The following is a 20,192-nucleotide window of genomic DNA, read 5'->3' on the forward strand; positions in this document are numbered from 1 at the left end:
ACACAATCTCCTTAGCCGCCTGGAGGGCTTTGGGTGTAGACGGCATCCGGAGAGGCCTGCTCTGAAGGGGCCAGACTACTCTGCTCTGTGCGAGTCAGAGGCCTAGGGCCCGATGGGGACCGAGGACTACTCAACATGGGCCTACCCTCTGTCCCAGACTTCCCTTGGTGCCATTGCAAAGAGGGAGTCTTTCTGGTCCTCTTGGCATGCCCTGTGGAAGGGGAGCGGCACCGACTAGTCGAAGGTACGGGAGGGTCTCCACGTACCAATGCTGCGGTGCCGGTACCAGATCAGAGCGGCACGCCAGGGTCGGGACCAGCGCTGATTCCATTAGGATGGCCCAGAGTCTAATGTCCCTTTCTTTTTTGGTCCGGGGCTTGAATGACTTGCAGATCCTGCACCTTTTGCTGATATGGGTTTCCCCCAAGCAGCGCAGATAGTCTGCGTGTGGGTCACTCCTTGGCATAGAATGCCTACAAGAGCCGCACGACTTAAATCCCGGGGCATGCCCTGGCCTGGGCTCACTAACTAACTAAACTGACTACAGGTACTGCTGAACGAACAGTTCTGGGGACAAGCTGCAGCAAGGCTGGAGCTAAGCAGTTCCAACGTACCTTCACTGGAGGCAAGAAGGAACTGAGGGTGGGGAGAGGCGCCACTCCAGGGGTTGCTGGGGGCACTCCCCGCCCCCACAGGTACTGCTAGGGGAAAAACTTCTGGCACTGGTGCATGTGCCGAGTATGCCCACCTACTGTGGAATACACATGAGCAAATCACTCGAAGAAGAAACCACCATTCCTGCCATTACGAAACTCAGCAGTTTCTTCTTCCTCTATAATTAATTTGGAGATATTCCAGTTCAATCCAGTTTTTAAGATGGTAATTGCCTCATGCTTTTAAAGAGGCCATATGTCACAAACATCCGCTTTATCTGCCAGGCTCTGTAGTCCTTTCTTTAAAGGCTTCTCTACATGGGAAAGATATCCTGGCACTACTTTACTAGAATAGTTATACCAGTATAACTCACTGTGTGGACACTCATTCTGCCATTTCAAAGGCTGTGGCAGGGAAAGAAAAGGAACAATCGGGGATTTGATATTCACCAGTAATTGGATTTAAAAAACAAAATCCACAATAACCTCAGGCTGGATTATGTATATGCAACTAAAATCCAAGTATTTTTCTTTTTGGTTTGCCTGCTTATTCTACAAACCAAGAATGGGCAGACATTGGGTTTAGCTGCTAACATGAATTAGCATTGGTACTGAGGGAAGTAGAGTGAAGTGGAAGATTCTGCCATACAATCAGGGATGAGATCCAAGATCATCTACAGCAGATTTCAACCTGACCTTGAGCAATGGCCTGACTTTTGGCCTAGAACCAGTGTCTATGCATTACCAAGCAGGGTCTGAGCCAAATACTGCAAACTTAACCTCTTGTTCCATGAGCATGCAAGGCTTAGAGTTCTGCAGAGGAGAGACAGCTCTGCAGCAGGAAGGGTAGAAGCAGAGGCACCACAATGTCGCTCAACAGTGATCCTGCTGGAACAACAGCTGTATTAACTGAGCTCATTTCACCTCTCCCAGTGGGGAGACAGTACAGGTAACAAGGTTTGCATTCAGGGGCTAGGAAAACAAACCTAGCCTTTATGAAAGTATAGGCGTGACCCAGTTTCCTAGGCAACAGTTCCAAATGTGATAACACTCCTACAATGCCTGGAGTGATCCCAAATTCTCATGGGAGCTCTTCCCTAACGGTAGCGCCAGACAGCAGCTGGGAGATGGTGAGACATGAGTTAAAAATAAAGAGTTCTGAATGGTAAGTAGCAGTTTTGCAAACCTGCTACAGGGACTGCTAATAAAGGGGATGGCACAACATGTGTGGAGTTGAGAGGATGATCAGATGAGATTACTTTCTTTTTGAAGTGTATAAATCGTGAGAGACTTGTCCACAATAAAGATCACAGGCTTGACAAAGTGGAGAGCAATTAAAAATATATGAACCACCCTCAGCAGCAGCATAGGAAACCATTAAACCACAAGAAAGGGTAAATTTAAGAGCATCTTGAGAAAAACCAGCCTCTGCAAGGAAATCAAAAGCAGCGAAGATTCCATGGTTTATAGATGTTCTCTCCAAGAGAGGACGCCTGCTCCCCTTGACAGGTTGATTTTTGACATCAAGCTTTGTATTGATCCAAATGTTTCGGCCAGCATATTTAAACATATTTAAGTAGCCAGCGACAGCATGGCCTCTTCCTAACTGCAGATGAGAAATGGATCCTGCATTTTTGTTTTAGGATATCAGGGATTAATCCTAGAAGTATGTTGAACACTGGAGACAGTTGTTGCATAGCAGCATGTTTTAAGCTAGGAATGAAGTGGGAGAGGAATTATTGTTAATAAGTTAATTCTAGAAACTAATTATCAACCAGTCGGGGTGGGCAAAGATACGTCTCTTGTTTTGCAGCTGATGGGATGGGGTTAATAACTAGCTTAGCTGTAATAATCACTTTATTTGGGTAAAAACAATGCTTTTGGCTCTCCTATTATCTAGGAAGTGTCAGCTAATGCATCCTCCCAAAAGATCAGTGGCTTGCAGTTAAAATTAGGTAGGATTTTACACACAGAACAGCAAGGAAACATTCTTAAGCTATACTTACCATGTAAATGCAACACAGAACAGCCAGAACCATGGAAGCCTTTTCCAGCACCCAAGGGTAACAGGTTTAGTTCCACCAGTAGTTCAGAAAAGCGACACAGCATGCAGTTTGCTTACCCAGTCACCAAAATTCTGCATGTGACTTCAGGCAACAACCTGAATAGTAACAGGGCTGATTCTTCATTACGCTGCCCTTGGTCTAGGAGGCACTGACACCAGTGCAAGGCAAGTGGCAATGACTATACAAGCTGCAGGCAGTCAAGAATCAGGCCCCGTGTCTTTAAAAAGGAGCAAATCTTGAACTGAAGACTGGCTTCCATTCACCATCACCACACAGAAGTGTTCTTACCTGATATGCCCTGATAAGAGATTGCACTGCAAGATGGTCATCCACTAGTTTATCTACATTCGGCTGTGCTTGAACCAGGGACTGTGCTTGCGTCAGTGCAGACAGGTTGGTGCTCAGTGGAGGGGGGCTTTGGTAAGCAGTACCTGGAGCAGCTCCAGCATTGGCATTGCGAAAGAATATGTCCCATGACTAAGGAGACAAAAGGAAAAAGCAGAGTGATAGATCCATTGCACAAAAATTCAAAAGCATTAAAAACTCCATCCCAGACCTTGTCTGCACTAGCAATAGGACTGATCTACATTCAAAAGTTAGGTCGACCCAGCTACATCGCTCAGGGGTGTGAAAAATCCACATCCCCTTTAATGATTAGTTAAGCCAACTTAACCTCTAGTGTAGACAGGGCTAAGTTTCTGGAAAAATTCTTCTATCAACTTAGCTTCTCCCTCTTGGGGGGGTCAGGGGAGAGGGAAGGGGTGCCCTAACTACATCAACAGGAGAACCCCCTCCTGCTGCCATGGGTAGTGTCTACACTGAAGAGCTATAGCAGCACAGCTACAGCTGTGCCACTGTAGTGTTTCAAGTGTAGACAGGCTCCCAGTAGCCTAAAATCTCCCACTTATTCACAGTTGCCATTTCACACAGCTAAACACACTGACAGCAGCTGGAGAGAGTCAGATCCGACAGCCAGAAGGCACCATTGTGGTAGCATAGTCTGAGCCCCTGCATAAGAAAGACCACATGACTGCCCTGAATTAATTCCTGCTGAAAGTCCAATTGCTGTGCACGAACTATAGCATATCTTTTAGAAAGACATCCAAACTTGATTTACAAGTTTTCCATTGACGCAGAATCCACCACAATTGTTGGCAAGTTGCTCCAACCATCAGTTACCCTGATTGTTAAAAATATGTGCCTTATTTCCAGTTAGAATTTGTCTAGCTTCAACTTTCAGCCATTGGATTCTGTTATACTTTATCCCTGCCACACTGAAGAGCCCTCATGATATTATACTCCATATTCTTTATTCCTATTGCAAGCATATTTTCATAACATAACTAAGATGTACTTTAAGCAAGATGGGCCTTGTAAGGTATCACTGGCTAGGTGATTTACTGAATATGATTATCCTATTGTATGCACGTATCACGTCTGTATCTGAAATTAGGAATATTGACTATGTATCTATATTTCAACTGTGTTACTTTGGGTGACGCCCCCTGCTAACGCTTCAGGTACAACAATGAAAAAGCCCGTGATGGCCTATCAGCAAGAGACAATGGACTGTAAAAGAGCTTAGTCTTCCTGTGACTGTGTGGGTCAGCCTGTGAAGAATGGCTACAGGGGCCCTACAGAGGCATGTGACTATGTCATCTCGTTCTGGAACCCATCTCGAATGCTGTACTTTTCCACGAGAAGCTGGGGGGCAGAGGTCACACTAGGAAACAAAAGACATGGGGACCAAGGTAATCCAGGTTATGAGTTCTACCCTGCTACCCTACCCAAGATGAATGCAGGAAACAACTAAGACTGAACTGGGGGGAAAGAACTGGACCCCAGGCTGGAAGGGCATCTGGCCTGTGAAGATTATTAGAATCAGAACTTACATGTAACCAGTTTCTTTAGTGTATTAAGCTTAGTTTGCATGCTCTGGTTTATTTTCTTCATAATCTGCCTTGTTCTGTCTGCTGCCTCCTTAACTACTTAAAATATACCTGTTATAGTTAATAAATGTATGTCTAGTTTACAATATAACCCAATTTATGTGATTTCTAACTGGGGCACGGAGGGAGGGGAGGAGGAGAAGTTGTGCATACCCTCCTTCACTTTGAGAGAAGAGGCGAATTTCATATTATTTAGAGTTTGTACTCCAAGGGGTGGTGGACATCTGGGTTCTGTGGCAAGCTCCTTAAGCTGAGCCTTCCCAGAGCAGATCTCGGCCTCTCTGTGCAGCTGGGTGTGGTCCTGCCTTTGTGCTTGGCTGGAAAAGGCTGGGGAGCCTAGCCTAGCAAGACCAGGTAAAAAGGGGGCCCAGGCTGGCCAAATAGTCAGCTCAGCACACCAGGTGACATCCCAGGGGTGTCCAACCCATCACACCTCTATTACCAAATTTCTGTTCCCCACGCAAGTACTTAACAGACCACTCAAGTCACCTCTTAACCTTCTCTGTTAAACTAAAGAGATTGAGTTCTTTGATTCTTTCAGTCTAAGGCAGATTTTCCAATCCTTTAAATCATTCTCATGGCTCTTCTCCAAACCCTCTCCAATTGATCAACATCCTTGAATTTTAACACCAGAACTGGACACAGTATTCCAGAGGCAGTCACACCAGAGCCAAACACAGAGATAACAGAACCTCTTTACTCTAGAGACTAGCCTACACTCTTGCCACCTTCGTGGCAGCCAACAGTGATGAATTTTAAGGCATTGGGGAAAGACACAGTTGCCTCATGACCATGCCCCACCCTAGAGGCCAGGCACACAATTTAAGATTTTAAACATTAATACAGACTTGCTAACATTTAGCAATTAATGAATTCACAGATTTTTTTCCAACACAGCTCCACATGAATGGCACACATTGCATAACTGGGACAAATCCCACCTCCACAACATAAGGTAATAATGTGTACAATTCAGAGAAAGTGGAGAGGGCAAGAGATGGCATTGACAAGGCCCCTGCCCCAAGAGTACTTAAGATCTGTAACAAAATGAGAGACCATACAACATACCAGATAGAATTAGCAAGGGAAATGAGAAGGGTTACAGTAATAAGGTTACACAATTACTATACTCTGGTATGAGCATATAAACTATTTGCACATATAAATATTTTCAATAGGACGATTCACTTTGAGTAACATGGAAGTAGCAGGCATATAGGAGGAATGAATGGTAGAGCCAAAGCAGTCGGGGGATATTTCCATGCACAGGGTAGAGATTGGAATGAAGTTTACTATATTTAACCCATTCTTTATGGATTTAAGGTTCAAAACCTGGCAGGAGGAAGGAATTTTAAGTCGTCCCCAACTTCAGCTTCCCAACCCCCCTAAAAGCTGTGGATGTAGGAGTGTGGTGGAGTGACAGTACTAACCACAAAGTTAGTGAGGTAAAAATTTTTCTTGGAGCAACTTCTGTTGGTGAAAGAGACAAGTTTTTGAAGAACTCTATAGCTCAAAAGCTTGTCTTTTTCACCAACAGAAGTTGCTCCAAGAAAAGATTTTACTTCACCCACCTTGTCTCTCTAGTATCCTGGAATTGACACATCTACACCACCACTGCAGACAACTCAATGATCCTCAATCCTGCTCCAGTGAAGAAGGCAGATAAGCACTGCCCCCATTTTACAGATGAGAAATCGGAGTCCTGAGGGTAACTGTCTGATTTTTTGAGCGCAGAGCACCTCAAGAAAGCAGGTCCCCACACCACTTGGCCACGGCCAAACAGCAATTCAGAGGCAGGAATGGGAGAAGAACTCTGGAGTTCACAGCTCCCAACCCTATGCAGATGCACTGCAAGCAGCAGTCATCCAAGCTGCCTCACACAGGCTGCTTTGCGAAGGTATCTCGATCTTGACCTGGTGGGGCACCTCTAAGAGTGAAGGGATAGATGGGCCTGCATGACTCATCTAATCCTAGTTCTCTCTTTGGAGGCTGCTAATGATGCACTCAGATACTGCTGGGAAGTAAGCCACATAGGTATCTAGCTATAAGGCCATGTACAATTTGGGACAGTTGCATGGAAGGAAAGTCAATTTGTTTTACAACAGCCAACAAAGCCATCCATTCATGAGGGCTTTGGTCACTACTGTGCTTTGAACCAGTGACCTAGAAGTCAGAGGAGGTCCCATCCTCTACTGGGAGCTTTCCGCCCCACTCAGACTGTCAAGTTTCTGTTCAAATGGTTTTGTTACTTTTAAAAACGAACAGCATTTTCAAATGCTAGCCCTCACACCCTATGCTAGAAAGAAAGTCAAACTAATGGCTGAGGGCGACTGTATCACAATGTTATTGCAAGCATCTGTATTTTACAGAGGAGTGACCAAAAGCTTGTCTTAAGGGATGGCCCTTTGTTGGTTTACACATAAGCTCAAATTCCTACCATTCAGCTGTCCCAAATTGTACATGGCCCTATTCAGTGCCAACACAGCCCACTTCACTGCAATGTAGACAGGCTGCTCCCAGCATTTTGAGCATCATATTGATTAGCCACGACACACTGTTAAACTACGTGCAGCAACTGGTGGCCTGTCCACGTTAACTGGTGTTAGCAACACTGGGAGCACTAAAACTGAACAGATTACATATGCATAATGGTCCCTTCTGGCCTTGAAGTCTATGAACTAGTATTAACAACAGTGGGAAGGAGAAACTCCTGAAGACAAAAAGGAAGAACTAAAAAATGCATGTGTCTGACGAAGTGGGTATTCACCCGCAAAAGCTTATGCTCCAATACGTCTGTTAGTCTATAAGGTGCCACAGGACTCTGTTGCTTTTTACAGACTCAGACTAACACGGCTACCCCTCTGATAACTAAGAAATAGTTCTGTAATGTCAGCTCTTGCTATTCTTAGAAAACACAGTCTCATGGTTACAGTGTGGCAGTCATGAGTTCTGAGCCCCTTTGCTAACACAGCACGTCAGTGTAGTGTCACCACTGGCTAGTCACTTCCCTTCTCTGTGATTTCCTCTCTTCATCTCTGAAACATACATAGTATCTCCCTGAACAGGGGGCCTTTGTGAAGAGCTTTGGAATTAATCCTCAAAATGAAACAAGAGAAAAGAGGGCAATGCGAAAGGTCAGGTTCGAAAAGGAGATGTGAAATACTACCACGCAGATCTTGCTACAACATGCAGTAGCTTTTATAGGGTACATCCACTGCAGCACTTAAAGTATTGAACATAATTTGGCTAAGACTAGGACGGCCTTCAGATCCATTTCAGTGTCTTTTCTGCTCAAGTGTCAAAAAAACTGAGTTTACAGGTGTCAGGAAATAGCGAGTACTATTGAAAGCCAGAACACACACACACACACACAGGCTCTGCAGAAAGCAGAATACGCTCTTCTCTGCTAGCAGGTGTTTTCCAGGGACTGGTGCTCTGCCAATACTGCAGCAGCTCTGCTCTGATCACATGGTAATGGGAAGCTATTTCCAGCAGTTCTGATTTACAGACTACCATTCACATGCCTCCACAAGGTGATAAATTTAGAAAGAGGTCATAATGCAGGAAAATAAGCTGTGGTTTTTAAAAATTCACTTATTGATCCTGGTGCCAAAGTTCTCTCTTTATTTTAATCATGTTCATCAGGCATCAGACTAGCCAGGGCACAAAAAAGGGACCCTTTGTCACGGAGCCCATTCTGACTCTTTAGTAACTAATTTGGAACAATACCAAATTAGCCACACACTAGCCTGAGTCTGCAATGCTGACTAAGCAGAAACATATACCCTACCCATTTATTTTCTTTGCATTTAAAAACCATGGTGCTGTACAAATCTGATGATCTCTAGCAGTCTAATACTTATGTCTTTTCTCCATACCTATCCTGATAAGCATCACTCTGGTCTGACATTCTGAAACAAAGCAAGCACGTTTAGCAGTGCTGTGGAAAGCTGCAGGACTCTTAGACACCACAATGGCTCAGACATTATAATTGTGGGTATGGTTTAAGAATCTGAAGAGATAACTAATGATGCTTGTGATAGGAGGGAGTTTGTCTCTGTGCTTTGGTTTCCTACAGATTAGAAAAGCCTGAATTTCGAGACCAAAGAAAGGTCTGGGAAGGGGACTGAGAAATGGGGAGACTGCACCAGAGAGATTTCCTCCTCAGTTGACAGTATCCTGTGCTGCTGCCAGATTTCTCAAGACAGATTTAAATGTGGGACTCTGAGCAGGAAGACTACTCTGGTGGCTCTGGCTTTTGTCAGGTTTAAGGAGGAGTTTCCAACTGCTGGGTCTCAGCCATGGGATGTCAAATTGATCTTCCCATTCAGGGGCTCAGAGGTTAGGAGAACCACCACATAGGTGGACACGAGCAACTTAAACACCCCCACCCCCCAATCTGGCATTCTAACATTATTAGCTCTTAGATATTGCTTTTTCATCATAGATCTTAAAGCACCTCAAAAGGAGGTCAGCATCATTATCCCTATTTTACAGAAGGGGGAACTGAGGCACAGAGTTCATATGACTCGCCTAAGATCACCCAGTAGCGAATAGGAAATCCATGTCTCAGTCCATCGCTTTATCCACTAGGCAAAACAAGGGTTATAACATTTAAACACACAAAAGCAGAAGCTTCTTCCTCAAGGAAATGTAGAAAGTAACTTTTGCTCCCCATGTATCATATGCAGGACCAAATGCCCAGCAGCGCTCCAGCCTGTCCACCTGTTCTTTTCCTTGCCTAACTGAGCAACAGGTCTTCAGTGACAGACCACCACAAATTACTGTGTTCAAACAAATGCTAGAGGTATGATAAACAAAAATGATAAGCCTCCAGAGATCACACTGAATTTCAGTTCTTCACTTATCCGCATGAGGAATCTTTTTGTTCAACTATAACACTCTCTCCATCTCATACAGGTCTTTCAGCGCCAAAACAGTCTTTTAGATAAATCCTGCAACAAGGAGTTATACTTACCATCAAAACTTATAAGCCACAAATACCTCTTGATGGGCTAAAGCTGAATGACAATCAGAAGTACTAACAAGGGACCCATTTCAGCAACAGTGCCATCCTGTTTCTTAGAAAGAGAGTAGGAAGGGACCTCAGGAGGTATTTAGTCCAACCCCCTGCTCAGAGCAGAACCAATTCCCAGACCCCTAAATGGCCCCATCAAGGACTGAACTCTCAACCCTGGGTTTAGGAGGCCAATGCTCAAACCACTGAGCTATCCCTCCCCCCAGTCTCTCTCATCCAGTTTCTAGCACCTGATGAGTCAGAAGACAGTCAAATCAATGCAACTCACCTAAACACACACAGTGTTACAGGCTTTTGGGGTTGGGGAAGAAAAAAAGCTATGCTATCCTGTGTTGGTGTCAGTACGCATCCTGAAACATGCTGATTGATTCTCCTCCATCACACTTCTTCACTTGACAAGTTCATCAATGGTCACTTATAGCTAAGGCCAGGGACAATAAAAAAATTCACAGAAGCCAGTGACCTGTCCCTGACTTTTACTAAAAATATTAATGACAAAATGGAGAACTGCTGAGAGAGCCAGCTGGGGAGCTCCAGGGGCCTCCCCATCATATGTGGGGCTGAAGTCCAGGGTTCCCCCACAGCAGCACAGAGCTTGGGGGCTCTGCTGTGGGCAGGTAGGGTACCCCGCAGCTCCCAGCCACCACTGGCTGAAGTCAGAGGTCTTTGGAAGTCACTGATTCTGTGACTTCTGTGATCTCTGTGACAAAACTGTAGCTTTACTTATAGCTAAGGCTCTTCGTTCTCAGTTTAAACTGATTTTTAATTGAAAGATTCCTAGGTTTTACAAAAAATTACTCATTTTTTTCTGATATTCACCCAACTTTTGTATCATTCAAATAACTTGTTTTATTAGGAAAATACATTAGTCTGTGGGCTGCCTGTTGAAGAAAGGCTATTTGTTAGTCCTGAAGATATACACAACAAACAGGTACACATGCAAGCTCTGAAGTACTGATGAATCTCACACCCACCACATACACATTTCAAGCTATTAGCAGATAACGGTTTAAAGATTTGATACATTACAATAGGAAGAAAATGAAAATCTGTATCAGAATGTGTTTCAGAACAAGAAAATATTTGAAAGTTTTAAAACACAAAAACAGGAGAAAAGGATGAAGTTGAGTGTATGCACATACTTACAGACTAATAGTTCTGAGTCTACAACAGTCAACTGTTTATTCAAATGAAAAGTTTTATTTGGTGATTAGAGATGTATTGTTTTCTTAAACTCAGATGTAGCACTGTGCTTTGAGTTCCATTTTAGTTATGCAGCAAACCACATTGATGAATGGAATTCAAAGCATTAATCTGCTGAATACATTTTTCCCTTGTCTTTCCATCTACCAAAATAAACCCAGATATTTACCCAGAAAAAGATAGCTTTTTGCATGGATTTTCACCTGTTTTTGTTGTTGCGGTAACAAACACTGATGAATTTCTTGGAAAAAATTAAATAGAAACTGAAAACAAAGAGCCCTACATATAGCCTAGCTCACATGACACCACCACAGTTATGGTTATCACTAGCATAAGCACTGACTGCGTGGGTGCTCCAGCAACCAAGCTCCCCCTGCCTCCTCCCTTGGGCACGCTGCATTCCTGCTCCTCCCCCTCTCCCCCAGCACTTCTGCTTGCCGCCAAACAGCTGTTTGGCAGCGCTCTGGGAGGGAGGGTGTGGAGCGGGGGCACAGCATGCTCAAGGAAGAGGTGGAAAAGAGGCAGGGTAGGGGCAGGGACTTGGGGAAGGGAGTGGAATGGGAGCAGAGCTGGGGCAGAAGAGGGTTGAGCACCCACCAGCGGGAGCAGAAGCTGGCGCCCATGATCACTAGCCCCTGGTGCCTGAGCCTTCAAGTTACCCATTAGGCTGAAAGTAAAGTAAATTAGACAATATTTCATTCAGCCATTTCCAAACTGTGGCACACACTCAGGCTCAGATATGTTTTTCCAGGTACTTTATCGCACTGGATAATTCCCAAACATTTCAAACCTACTACAGGCTTTGCCCTCACTAAGGACTGCTAATCTGATGTATTTGAAGTTGGGGTTATAAGCAAAGTTATAGAAGTTGATGACAACTTTGGCAAAGCCAGCAAAACCAGGAGATTTGAGAACATGGAACACTGAGGATTAATGGAGTCTGGGGGCTGCATTTGTTCTGTCCTTTGGAAACCTTTATACTGCACAGATATTTTTGAAAATGACTAAATATCCTCCTCCCAAGTGTTATCTTTGCTTATCATAGGACAATGTAATTTGACTTTTACTTCAGCAAATGCTGAAGGTCAATTGCAGCATGTAATTAGTCTAATCAGGTTTCCCTCCTCTGACCTTCCTTTGTACTCATGACGTGTTTTAAGCATTGCTCAAATGAGTGAAGATAAATGCAATTCTAAAGCTTGCTACTACAAGAGACTAGTGGGAAGAACTGGTTTGCATGAGTGCTCTAGCTTTTTGAGCAGCACCCACCTTGGCAAACAGAAGATCATAGCTGAAACAAGTAAGAGCAGGAGGGAAAGAACAAGGAGTTTTGGCAAACTGAGCCTGGAGCAATTCTGATACACACTTGCTGTACTGGAATTACAGACAAAGCTACTAGTAGGTACTGTATTCCCTCCAAATACATCTTCCTTTGTCCATTTCCAGGTTTGAGAGCTTGTTTATTCATAACACCACCAGGCCCCTTAATATGGAGCATTAAGGGTAAGTTAAATGTAGCTACCACATGTCAAGAGAACATTATACATCTAAACATTTGGAAGCCTGGACATTTTTATTTTACCTGAATTAGTCTATTTCAGTTTTTGCTTCTCATACTTTAGAAGCACAGCAGAGTTAATTACTCTCAAAAATGTCAGAAACAGACCTCCCCAATAGTCTTCCTAATAACCAGGACCCTCCAGAGAGAGTGGAACCCTTTGAGGATACCTTACTAAGCATATGAAAACATACCTCCTCTCCCTTTCACTTCTTTCCTTGCAGCTGAAAGCCCATCTTTTCGCAGTGCTCGCCCTACATAGCCCTGTTCCTCCATACCTCTTCCGCATATCCTTGATCATCTTCTCCTCACACCACTGATTCCCTATAGCCAAATGCCCCCCCCTTCCCCTAGATTTCCCCTCACAAAAAACTACTCCATGTATACAGCTGCTCACCCGTCTTGGCTCTTGAGAAAGCTTCTGCATACTGTGCCAGCGGAAACATAACAGGGTGGTGGTAAGCAGGAATGTTAGGGGAAATAGCTGTGTGGTAGGAGGTGGTGGAGAAGAGATTTTGGGTATGGACAGGGGCTATGGAAGAGCTCAGTTTCTCTGCATCATGCTTAAAGGACTCTCCTGACACTGTGCCCTAAGGGCTTCACTGGCTTTGTGAGCCAGGGAGCAGTGGCAGCCAATGCTGAGATACTCCACAGGCACTGCTGTTGCCTGACATGTCAGAGTCAAAGTTTCAGTGTAGGGGAACTAAGGTGCCTGCACCCAGGCACTGGCATTTGAGTAGCTAGGCCGGGTAGGCAACCTATGGTACGCATGCCAAAGGCGGCACGCGAGCTGATTTTCAGTGGCGCTCACAGTGCCCGAGTCCTGGCCACTGGTCCGGGGGGCTCTGCATTTTAATTTAACTTTAATTTAAAGCTTCTTAAACATTTTAAAACCCTTATTTAATTTACATGCAATATGAGTTTATATGTTATAGAATTACAGAAAGACCTAAAAACGTTAAAATGTATTACTGGCGCACGAAATGAATAAATGAAGACTTGACACACCATTTCTGAAAGGTTGCCAATTGCTGAACTAGGCACCTCTGAGTCTGTGCTCAGAGGACAAGAACAGCATTGTTAGGACACGCTTTATATGCTAATATCTTGGCAAACCATTATGGAAAGTTTCAGTTGCCCTTCACAGGGTTATAGTGTCAAGCTTGGAAACTAACTTAAACTATCAGAGGGTAGCCGTGTTAGTCTGGATCTGTAAAAGCAGCAAAGAATCCTGTGGCACCTTATAGACTAACAGACGTTTTGGAGCATGAGCTTTCATGGGTGAATACCCACTTCCTCAGATGCATGTAATGGAAATATCCAGAGGCAGGTATATATATGTGTGCTAGCAAGCAAGCTAGAGATAACGAGGTCAGTTCAATCAGGGAGGATGAGGCCCTGTTCTAGCAGTTGAGGTGTGAAAACCAAGAGAGGAGAAACTGGTTCTGTAATTGGCAAGCCATTCACAGTCTTTGTTCAATCCTGAGCTGATGGTGTCAAATTTGCAGATGAACTGAAGCTCAGCAGTTTCTCTTTGAAGTCTGGTCCTGAAGTTTTTTTGCTGCAGGATGGTCACCTTAAGGTCTGCTATAGTGTGGCCAGGGAGGTTGAAGTGCTCTCCTACAGGTTTTTGTATATTGCCATTCCTAATGTCTGATTTGTGTCCATTTATCCTTTTCCGTAGAGACTGTCCAGTTTGGCCGATGTACATAGCAGAGGGGCATTGCTGGCATATGATGGCGTATATTACATTGGTGGATGTGCAGGTGAATGAACCAGTGATGGTATGGCTGATCTGGTTAGGTCCCGTGATGGGGTCGCTGGTGTAGATATGTGGGCAGAGTTGGCATCGAGGTTTGTTGCATGGATTGGTTCCTGAGCTAGAGTTATTATGGTGTGGTGTGCAGTTACTGGTGAGAATGTGTTTCAGGTTGGCAGGTTGTCTGTGGGCAAGGATTGGCCTGCCACCCAAGGCCTGTGAAAGTGTGGGATCACTGTCCAGGATGGGTTGTAGATCCTTGATGATGCGTTGGAGGGGTTTTAGCTGGGGGCTGTATGTGATGGCCAGTGGAGTCCTGTTGGTTTCTCTCTTGGGTTTGTCTTGCAGTAGGAGGCTTCTGGGTACACGTCTGGCTCTGTTGATCTGTTTCCTTATTTCCTCATGCGGGTATTGTAGTTTTGAGAATGCTTGGTGGAGATTTTGTAGGTGTTGGTCTCTGTCTGAGGGGTTAGAGCAGATGCGGTTGTACCTCAGTGCTTGGCTGTAGACAATGGATCGTGTGATGTGCCCGGGATGGAAGCTGGAGGCATGAAGGTAGGCATAGCGGTCGGTGGGTTTTCGATATAGGGTGGTGTTAATGTGACCATCACTTATTTGCACCGTGGTGTCAAGAAAGTGGACCTCCCGTGTAGATTGGTCCAGGCTGAGGTTGATGGTGGGGTGGAAGCTGTTGAAATCATGGTGGAATTTTTCCAGAGTCTCCTTCCCATGGGTCCAGATGATGAAGATGTCATCAATGTAGCGTAGATAGAGAAGGGGTGTGAGTGGACGAGAGCTGAGGAAGCGTTGTTCCAGGTCGGCCATGAAGATATTGGCATATTGTGGGGCCATGCGGGTGCCCATAGCAGTGCCACTGATCTGGAGATATATATTGTCATCAAATTTGAAATAGTTGTGTGTAAGTATAAAGGCACAGAGCTCAGCAGCCAGTTGTGCTGTGGCATAATCAGGGATAGTGTTCCTGGCAGCTTGTATTCCATCTGTGTGTGGGATGTTTGTGTAGAGAGCCTCTACGTCCATGGTGGCTAGGATGGTGTTTTCTGGGAGGTCACCAATGCATTGTAGTTTCCTCAGGAAATCAGTGGTGTCGCGGAGATAGCTGGGGGTGCTGGTGGCATAGGGTCTGAGTAGAGAGTCCATATATCCAGACAGTCCTTCAGTGAGAGTGCCAATGCCCGAGATGATGGGGCGTCCAGGATTTCCGGGTTTGTGGATCTTGGGTAGTAGATAGAATAACCCTGGTCGGGGCTCTAGGGGTATGTTGATTTCTTCTGGTGTTAGTGTAGGGAGTGTCCTGAGCAGATGCTGTAGTTTCTTACTGTATTCTTCAGTGGGATCTGAGGGAAGTGGCCTGTAGAATTTGGTATTGGAGAGTTGTCTGGCTGCTTCCTTTTGATAGTCAGACCTGTTCATGATGACAACGGCACCTCCTTTATCAGCCTCTTTGATGATAATGTCAGGGTGGTTTCTGAGGCTGTGGATGGCACTCACTGAACTAACTTAAACTATTGGTCCAAGAGAGGGATGTCAGTTCTGCTTGGAAAGCAAGTCACAGCACAACATTAACTAAGGAGTCATTAGACACTTCCACCGTGTGCACACAGAATGTCATCTTTCCCTTTCAGTAACTACTGGATCAGATTTTGATTGGTTTTAGTGAGAAGCTTACTCTGGTGCCCATTAGGATATGCCATTCTGTCCCTAGAGACTTCTATTTCCATCAGTGAAGTCAGGACCCCATTTTTACATCCGTATGGCCACTTGCTGGTTGGATTGTGTGTATCACAAGGGGGATTTGTGATAATTACAATAGTGCCCAGAAACCTTGATCAGGACTGAGGTCCTCCTGTGCTAGGATCTGTACAAAGGGAGACGGGGTCTCTGCCAAGATAATTGAAGGCCCCCAGCACTAACTAGCTGTGGCTGTTCCCTTCCCTGTGCAACTATTACGCTTATAATTGGATTGACTCCTAAAAGAATGCAAGCACCCTCAAGAAGCGCTCATTATAGACTTCAAACCAGGCAGTGCTTACTGCTTAATAAAAGCTAGCTTTGTACTCTGCACACGAAACAATGGCAAGTTCAGAGCTTTGGGACTGCTATTGTTCATTAGTGAACCACAGCAACTACAGTAGCGCGCATCCAATTTACAACAGATGACCTTTGACTTGTGGAGTAGCTGTCAGTTCTCATTAGTATGGCTATGAAAGCTTTCTCCACTACAAGCTTGTTCTGAGTAATACGAGTACGTACAATTAAGGCCTGGTCTATACCAGGGGTTCCCATACCTGCTTCGCGGCTTGTTCAGGGTAAGCCCCTGGCGGGCCACGAGATGCTTTGTTTACCTGAGCGTCCGCAGGTATGAACGTTCACAGCTCCCAATGGCTGCAGTTCGCATTCTGGACCAATAGGAGCTGCAGGAAGTGGCAAGGGCCAGGCCACTGCTTCCCGTGGCTCCCATTGGCCAGGAACAATGAACCGCAGCTGCTGGGAGCTGCGAGCAGCAGTACCTGTGGATGCTCAGGTAAACACAGCATCTCGTGGCCTGCCAGGGGCTTACCCTGAACAAGCCATGAACTAAGTTTGGGAACCCCTGGTCCACATTAAAAAGTTAGGTTGACCCAGCTACATCACTCAGGGGTGCACAAAAATCCACATCCTGAGTAAATTAAGCTGATTTAACTCCCAATTTAGGCAGTAGCAGGTCAAATAAGAATTCTTCCATCTATCTAGCTACCGCCTCTTGGGGAGGTAAATTACCTCCACCAACTGGAGATACCCTCCCATCAGTATAGGTAGTGTCTACACTGCAGTGCTATAGCAGTGCAGCTGCAATGTTGCAGCTGTGCCACTGTACTGTTTCAAGAGTAGATATAGCTTCAAAGTTTATCCTATTTTGAAATCTGGAGTGAAATCCTGCTCCATTCAAGTCAGTGGCAAAATTGACTTCAGCAGGCCCCTGATCTTTTGTGGTTCATATATGCTTGTGAAGAACTACACAGGGACAAATATCTTCTGTTTCTGTATTAGCTTTGGATAGGTAAAGAAAGGCTTGCTGAGTTGGAAGGCAGTATCCTGGCTCCACTGAATGGGAGTTCTGCCATCAACCTTAATGTAGCTAGGATGTCAGCCATGGTATGCTACTGTCACCAGTTTTAAATCTCCATCCTAAGTGTACAAAGCAGCTGTATTTGATTATTCCATACTAATATTTGGGATGCAACCTCTTCAGGGCACAAACATGGCTTACACAGCACCTTGCACAATGGGGACCCAACCCTTATAGAGACTTCAAGGCACTATTGTATAACACGGCCTACAAGAGGCTTTTGTATTGTTATTATTTCTATTGGGGTATACGAGTTTTTACAGAGGCTATACCTAGGGTACAGGTGCTGCTGTGGTACAACAATGGCTCTGCAGCTATAGCATCACAACACCGTAAAGACACTTCCTGCAGCAATGGAAGGGTATCATTAAAGTGGTACAATCTGTGCATTTAGACCAGCACTCGTATAATGCTTTTTCATCCACAGAATCACGAAGCTCTTTTACCAGTGGAAAAAGAAGAGATGTGAGTGACTTGCCAAGGTCATACAGAGAGCAGGAGTGCTGTGAACACGCCCAGTACGCGGATTCTATCACTAATCACTGGCAACCTCCTGCCAAACAAGTTAGTTGGCAAGTGCTTACCAGTCAGCTGCAGGAAAAAAAGGGCACCTTTTAATAGGAGCAAGCCATAAGAGTAGTCATCAGCATGCACCCCTTTCATTAGCTATGGGACCCACAAATACACATGATCTGCTTTGCAGAAGAGAACCAAGACCTCCACTTTAAAGATCCCTCACGAACATTTACCTACTAGAAACCCTATAGCTGCATTTCTCTCTCTCTTTCACTCACTCTATCAGTAACCAGACCTGTATCACATATTTCCCTTACCTCACTGCTAGCAGTACCCCACATACCTATCAATTCCCTACATTGCACTATCACCCCCAGGCCACGAGGCTCACCCAGTCAATCTAGCCTCCGGTTTCCCACTGGTCATTCTACCCTCCCAGGATGCAACTCTTGTTCCAACCCAGCTTCTGCTCCCTGCACCTATGCTGGCATAACACACACACACTTACTTGATGGTAGGGGTGGGGGGTAACTAAACCATATAGGATGAAAATAGACATCTATAAATTTGCTTGGCATAATTTGATTTTTTTAAAATAATTTCAATGGATAATTATTTTTAAATTATTATCCATTAAATTTTCAGTTGGGCCAAAAAGTGGTTTGGGAGGGGGAGAGTCAGAAAATACATTACTTAATGACAGTGAAATCGAGATGCAAAAAATTAAAGCTTCATAATTATTAAAACACAAATGGTCAACATCACATGTCAAAACAAACAAAGTGAGGAAAGACTGACAGAGCCAGAAGAGTATCCAGAAGTCACCTACTACAGGACTGGCCCAACAAGAAAACAGAACACCACTAGTCATCACCTTCAGCCCCCAACTAAAACCTCTCCAGCACACTATCAAAGATCTACAGCCTACCTTGAAAGACGATCCCTCACTCTCACAGATCTTGGGAGACAGACCAGTCCTCGCTTTCAGACAGTCCCCCAGCCTGAAGCAAATACTCACCAGCAACCACATACTACACAACAAAAACACTAACCCAGGAACCTACCCTTGCAACAAAGCCAGTTGCCAACTCTGTCCACATATCTATTCAAGTGACACCATCACAGGACCTAATCACATCAGCCAAACCATCAGGGGCGTGTTCACCTGCACATCTACCAACGTGATATGCGCCATCATGTGCCAGCAATGCCCTCTGCCATGTACATTGGTCAAATCGGACAGTCTCTGTGCAAAAGAATAAATGGATACAAATCTGACATTAGGAATCATAACATTCAAAAACCAGTAGGAGAACACTTCAACTTCTCTGATCACTCAGTAACAGACTTAAAGGTGGCAATTTTACAACAGAAAAGCTTCAAAAACAGACTCCAACGAGAAACTGCTGAACTTGAATTAATATGTAAACTAGATACCATTAACTTTGGCTTGAATAGAGACTGGAAGTGGCTGGGTCATTACACAAATTCAATCTATATCCCCATGTTAAGTATACTCAAACCTTTTTGTCAACTGTCTGAAATGGGGCATCTTGATTATCTCTACAAAAGTTTTTTTTCCTCTCCTACTGATAATAGCTCATCTTAAATAATTAGCCTCTTGAGTTGGTATGTTAACTTCCACCTTTTCATGGGGTGGGTGGGTGGAGTTTCGGGGGGGGGGGGAAGAGTGTGAGTGCGAGTGTGTGTTCCATTCTATGCATCTGATGAAGTGGGCTGTAGCCCATGAAAGCTTATGTTCAAATAAATGTTAGTCTCTAAGGTGCCACAAGTACTTCTGTTCTTTTTGCGGATACAGACTAACACGTTACTACTCTGAATGGTTATAGTTAGTTTGGAACCCATCATCTGGGTATGAGTCGTTTAATGACTTTGCACTTGCCTGCACAGTATCTCAACAGCTACCATGGTGCCCATGTTAAGTCCTCCTGAAGAAATTAGGTAAGTAATAAATTGCATCATCGGCAAGTTTTGCTTTTACAGATCAATATGTATGTACTGACACCCCTGTTCTTGCCATGCATCAATGCAGCACTCTGCTATCAGCCTCTTCCCATGTTGAAAAATTATCTCCTTTCTGATCCAGTTTGTAAGGCATTAGAGATCTTAGTAGCTAGTCATTGGGTGAAAAACTACCACCACCACCAGGTCTTTATCAGAGGCTTTTTCAGAGTTTGGTCTCCTCTACTCCATTAGTTTGCTGGCTCCACAAAATTCAAATGGAATAGAAAAGAGTCATTCTTTACAAAAAAGTCATGCTGGCATGACCCCATCATATGTGCACCTAAGGTGGGTTTTA

The 20,192-nt window shown here is 44.6% G+C and overlaps 1 protein-coding gene across 5 annotated transcripts in view; it reads right to left on the reverse strand.

Moving 5' to 3' along the window:
* The window catches only part of OGDH (oxoglutarate dehydrogenase), a 100,150-nt gene that overhangs the window by 55,404 nt on the left and 24,554 nt on the right, over nucleotides 1–20,192 (reverse strand). For all 5 annotated transcript variants that reach the window (XM_030551759.1, XM_030551756.1, XM_030551760.1 and 2 more), the window contains exon 3: nucleotides 3,008–3,196. In XM_030551759.1, coding sequence (XP_030407619.1) covers nucleotides 3,008–3,196 — 189 coding nt within the window. The remainder of the gene's footprint in view (nucleotides 1–3,007; nucleotides 3,197–20,192) is intronic.

This window comes from Gopherus evgoodei, chromosome 2 (assembly GCF_007399415.2).
Source record: "Gopherus evgoodei ecotype Sinaloan lineage chromosome 2, rGopEvg1_v1.p, whole genome shotgun sequence".
Taxonomy (NCBI): domain Eukaryota; kingdom Metazoa; phylum Chordata; order Testudines; family Testudinidae; genus Gopherus; species Gopherus evgoodei.